The sequence below is a fragment of the Cryptomeria japonica genome, chromosome 5 (genome assembly GCF_030272615.1).
Source record: "Cryptomeria japonica chromosome 5, Sugi_1.0, whole genome shotgun sequence".
Classification (NCBI taxonomy): Eukaryota; Viridiplantae; Streptophyta; class Pinopsida; order Cupressales; family Cupressaceae; genus Cryptomeria; species Cryptomeria japonica.
The window spans coordinates 698,338,561-698,344,048 of NC_081409.1; the positions used below are offsets into that span (position 1 = coordinate 698,338,561).

General features: G+C 38.4%; 1 protein-coding gene across 1 annotated transcript; it reads left to right on the forward strand.

The window, feature by feature from the left end:
• The first annotated feature begins 736 nt into the window (after positions 1-736).
• On the forward strand, positions 737-4,233 carry LOC131070630 (disease resistance protein Roq1-like). Its single transcript, XM_059220868.1, has 5 exons — positions 737-1,263; positions 1,571-2,878; positions 3,003-3,034; positions 3,213-3,328; positions 3,490-4,233. Exons 1-5 carry the CDS (start codon positions 737-739, stop codon positions 4,231-4,233), a joined length of 2,727 nt encoding a protein of 908 aa, XP_059076851.1.
• The last annotated feature ends 1,255 nt before the right edge of the window (positions 4,234-5,488 follow it).

A 5,488-nucleotide genomic window follows, 5' to 3' on the forward strand; every position in this document is an offset into this window, starting at 1 on the left:
TCCACCAAGCTTTCTGCATGCTGACCATAATCATTGGAGCTGCTTGCAATGTCATGGTCAATTGCCTTAATATCAATCTCCTATTGATATCAATCTTCTGTTTATCAATATGAACATCCTCAACCTCTGCACACAAAAAAATAAAATAAAAAATTAAAAGATTCATCAACCTCCATCTTAATTTCTGATTAATGATTTGGTTTGAATCGAACGAGACTAGGAATGCAAGTAATATAGACTATATATATTTTTCTCAAATATTGTAATTGAAATTGGTCTGGTATAAATTACTATGAATATAATCATTTAAGTAAAAACACTAATTATAATTAAAAATAAAATTACTTACATAAGGCCAATTTAAGCTTTATTTTCAATTGTGTTTCGTATTGCGATTTCTCGTATATCATCCAGCTCGAACTCTAGAAAGATCCGCATCATTGTTTCTCACACTCGGGAAAAGTAGTTAAAGGCCAAGCAATTGGTATTTCTTGTTCGAGAACCATGTGACGTCAGATATCCTGGGTTTACAAGAAGTCTATACGACGAGGCTTTCAATAAACATCGGACAATGGTAAGGCATAGCCTAGTGAAGATCGAAGACTGGGGAGACTACGAGGAAATTCGGCCTTTCTACTGACTTTATCACTCTTGAGTTACGTAACCTACTATCGTTTACCGGGTAGTAATAGCATTCTCCTTTCTTATCCTTACAGCCGTTATTCAAATCCAGCAAATGGTGAAGTTCAGGCATTACAAACCTCGGTCATTACAAATTTGCAGTCGTGAGAGAAAAAAATATGACGCTTTTTTGAGCTTTCGAGGTCCCGATGTGAAAAAAACATTGGTTGATCATCTCTATCAATCTCTCTTCCCTGCTGGAGTGAATGTCTTCATAGACAGTGAGAAACTGGAAAAGGGGCAAAATATTGGAACAAATCTGGAGCAAGCCATTCAAGATTCTACCATCTATATACCCATATTTTCTCCTGATTACTCTACTTCAGAGTGGTGCCTGAAAGAAGTCTCCCTCATGTGGAAGCTCAAATCCACTAGCACATACCCTATAGTGATGATACCTCTTTTTTATAATGTTGAACCATGTGAAGTCAGATATGCTGAGTGGATAGGACCATATGCTGAGGCTTTCACTAAACATCGGACAAAAGGTAGGCATAGCGAAGGGGAGATAGAAGGATGGAGTGATGCGCTAAACCGAGTCTCTTGTTTATCTGGGTGGTCTCTCAAGGAAACGTCCTTCGGGTACTTGTTTGTTTCTGTCAGTTTTAAATTACACTACATTATATATTAAGTTTGAGGATGTTATTCAATTTTGAGTGTTTAACACTTTTAAGCTTAGAAATGTATTTTTAGTGTGACAACATACATTAAGCAACATATTAAGCTTCGAAAATGTCAGTCAATTCTGAATATTTAACACTTTTAAACCTAAAAATATTAGCTTAATGTATGTAATTTAAACCATTCCCTTTCATATGTGTATTGTGTTTTGAAATGGTAGGCATGTAAGAGAAATTAAATTCATGTTTCATTGTATGGAATGTTGCAGGTTCGAAGGGAGGCTTGTGAAACAAGTGGTAAAGGACGTTCTCCAGACATTGGACATTGGAGTGTTAGATGTAGCCATACGCCCTGTGGGACTCATTCCTCGCTGTGACGAGGTGATTAAGTTGTTGAAACTGGGCGATAAGACAAGTGATAAATTCACCCTTGGTGTTTGGGGCATGGGTGGTCTGGGTAAAACCACCCTGTCAAAAGCCCTTTATAACAAGATCCATCACTTCTTCGAAGCTTCTAGTTTTGTATCTAATGTAAAATCAGAGTCGTCCATCCGGGGTCTTAGAAAATTGCAACAACAGATCTTCAGGGATCTGCTGAAAACACAGGTAAAGGTAGATAATATAGATCATGGAAAAGTTCCAATGAGGAATCGTTTGGCATCCTTACGAGCACTGGTGGTTTTGGATGATATTGACAATGTGCAACAGTTGGATGCTCTCATGGGTGACTGGTTTGGAAATGGTAGCAGAATAATCATTACAACCCGAGATAAACGTGTCTTGGAGGTGCGACAAGTTGATTTGACTTACCCCATGAGAGGACTTGAACTTGCTGAAGGTGTGGAGTTATTCAGTTGGCATGCCTTTCTCAGAGCCCATCCCCAAAGAGGTTATGAAGATATAACGGAGAGCATTGTGAAATCTTGCTCAGGTCTTCCTTTGTGCTTGGAAATTATAGGCACAGACTTGTATAATAGAAATCACATTGCATATTGGACCGAGGCTCTACGCAAACTTGAAAATGTAGGCCACAATTCTGTTCTTGAAACCCTTAAAATTAGTTACGATACTTTAACCCATGTAGAGAAACACATCTTTTTAGACATAGCCTGCTTTTTCGTCAACCTCAAGAGCAGCATCTTCATTCAGAATAGGGCTTTCAATATGGAATTTTATGATAGATTCTGGACTTCTCTAGGGTACGAGCCTGTGTATACAAGCCTTAAAACTCTTGAAGAGAAGGCACTCATTGTAGTACATAAGCACAGATACAGTGAGGCCATAGATGAGGATATAGATGAGGGGGATCACTCAGGTCAGTACTTTTGCGAATTTTCCATGCATGAGCTGATAAGAGACATGGGTAGACGAATTGTTGTAGAGGAATGGGAGAAGGATCCAGCCAAACGCAGTAGAGTTTGGAGGGAGGAGGATATAAGTACACTAATGGCTTCTACTACAATCCAGGTACTGTTTATCCTCTGTTCCACCCTTCACAGCAATAAGTTGTTTTGTAAGTTTTTTGTTCAATTTTCAAATCTGAAAGCAAAAATGATGCATTTAGTATTACTGACGAGGTAAACCCAAACAAATCCCACCTTTCCATCAGTCTACAAAAACGGGTTTTCGCTGTGCTGATCATTGTTTTGTTTTGTAACTGCTGTAGTGGTTTGGATAACTGTTTTGTGTTTACTTAAATAGGTATGGGTTGGGTCAGGATGTTTTGAGGTCTAGTATGGAAAAGTCATTTTAGGAAAAAGAGTATAAGCTTTTTTCACCAACTTCAATGTAAAGCTTGCTTAGTTTCATGAAATCCTGCAAAAGTCTATTTTGGGATCTGAGTAATCTGCATCATGAACTCCGCTTGGTAGAATTTTTTCTAAGCGATGCTCTGTCTTTCGTCTTAAACAGGAAACCTCAAACGTATAGGGCCTAATGTGGAGAATGCGCATGGAGCTTCAGCATATAGATACTTTGGCACCAATGCAGAAATTAGTTTTCTTGATGTGCTGGAAATTCCAATTAACGTCTGGGATAGAAAGGCTACCTACCAACCTAAGATATCTGGTCTTATCCCAGTGTCAATTGAAGGACTACAATCCCCAGGTTTGTTGCAATCCCCACGTCGTTACTTGCTTTGCAGGGATAATATTTTTACATAATCTCACGACACCTTTTGTTCTGATAGATGGCCGTACAAGAGACCGCTGGTGACCGTAATGGATCATCTGTGCGGTCCTCTGTTCTGCCTAAATCTGTAGCCCAACTCATATATCTGCGATACCTGGATATGAGCGGTACTAAACAAACCTGCCTTCCAAAAGAAGTCTGTGAACTTCACTGTCTGGAGGAGTTATGTTTAAGTAGATGCAGTTTAGAGGCCCTGCCTGAAGCTTTTGGAAATCTTATCAATCTAAAGACGCTCGACGTTAGCAACAATTTCTTGTTAGAATTTCCACCAAGCTTTCAACATCTGCAATCTCTAAGGAATCTTGAGATGGATTGGAATGAACAACTTGTGGCATTTCCTTCTCTTCCAAACAATCTGATTGCTCTCAGTGCCAGAAGATGCTCAAAATTGCAAGTGATATCTCTCGATATCATGCGTTCTTTAGAGACAATAGATCTATCTCACTGCAAAAGCGTCACTCGACTTCCAGAATTGGAAAGTTGCATATCCTTGAGAAATCTGAATGTAGATGGGTGTAAGCAGTTTGTTAAATTGGATGCTCTTCCACAAAGGCTCGCTTCTTTACGCATTTCAGGCTGCTCACAATTGCAAGATTTCCCCTTCATCCACCAGCGAAGAGATGTGGTCCCTGCTTTCGCACGCTCCCATATGTCTGGTGCCCGAACCGAATCATTCGGCGGGAATGAAGTGCAAAGCTTGTGCATGATAGGCTGTGACCGCATTCGACTAAATATTTACTAATTATTGGAGGTACGTTGGTGGCTTATTTAAATGTCTATCCAGTTCGTAAGATGTATAACATCATAATTTATGTATTGGTATATTCTAAAAACTGGATAATCGTTTTCTCTCTTGTTGCATTTCTCTAGTTTTGTTATTTCTTAATTAATCCACTTCACCAACCTTTGTGTAGCACGTATTCTCTTTTGGTTTCTGCAGTCACCGCCAGTTTTGGATGCCATTGGTGTATACGTTTCCCTCCTAAAAGACTTTCTAGTTTTGTTATTTTCTTTTGTGGCAGCTGTTTCCCTTTGTTAACATCTGTTGCAAACTTATCTTTCCTCTTTCCTCGCAGCAGCAATTTTGTTATTGGTTTACACTTTGTAAATAAAACATTAGTTTTTTGGTGTCTGGACACTGCACTTCCTTTTTGACAATGAGGGGATTTTTCTGAGACAAGCCTCTGTAATCTGTTGTAACAATTGGGAAGCTTTTGGTTGTCAATGTTGTTACTGCTGGATTATTTTGTAATGAAGGTGTTTCTTGGAAAGGCTCTGAAAATGGACTCCGTATCCTGCTCAAGTGACCTGGAAGCTGCCAGTGTAACTATTTTCTCCTTCTGTAACAATGTTCAGTGTAGGTTGTCCTGTGTTGTATGAACTGAAACTTTTGTTTAGTCTGATATAAGTCTAGTGATCAGTTTTTCAGTGTTTTAATTTCACTTAAGAAATAAATCCCATCTAGAACAACATTTGTGAAAATACCAGCATTGTAGTTGTTAACACTTTTCAATAAATCAAATACTTTCTTCGTTGCTGTAGCAATATTTTGTTCAGATGAATGTCACAAATTCCTCTGCGTTTTACAACAAGTGGTATCAAAGCATCCAACGATTTAAGAAAAATATCCTGATCTGCAACTGGTTGTATCTCAACAGAAAAGTTAGGTGTGGTAGGTTTGCTTGCAGAATTATAGAGGTATAATTTTTATGGAAGTTGCGAGAAGAGATTATTTGTGAAAAGAAAATATGGTAACATATGGTTCAAGTTTAACTCAGCTCCAAATATTAGTATTCGTGTTGTATTCAAAGGGGGAAACAATGACTTTTGGAGTAGGAAAATGAAAATCTTGTTTAAGTCTCAAGATTTGTGCGAATTTGTAGAAGGATATACAGAGCTTGTAGATGCTTATGCCCTTGCAGCCTTAAACCAAGCAGTAAGAGATCAGTTGAAATAAAATAGGAAAAAGAACTCAAAAGTCTTACTTATCATTCAAC

Excerpts from the sequence above, each read along its gene's own strand:
- LOC131070630 (XM_059220868.1), top strand. The coding sequence starts at position 737 with ATGGTGAAGTTCAGGCATTACAAACCTCGGTCATTACAAATTTGCAGT. Across the intron at positions 1,264-1,570 it reads CTCAAGGAAACGTCCTTCGG|GTTCGAAGGGAGGCTTGTGA; the intron begins GTACTTGTTTGT and ends GGAATGTTGCAG. Across the intron at positions 2,879-3,002 it reads CATTTAGTATTACTGACGAG|GTATGGGTTGGGTCAGGATG; the intron begins GTAAACCCAAAC and ends TTACTTAAATAG.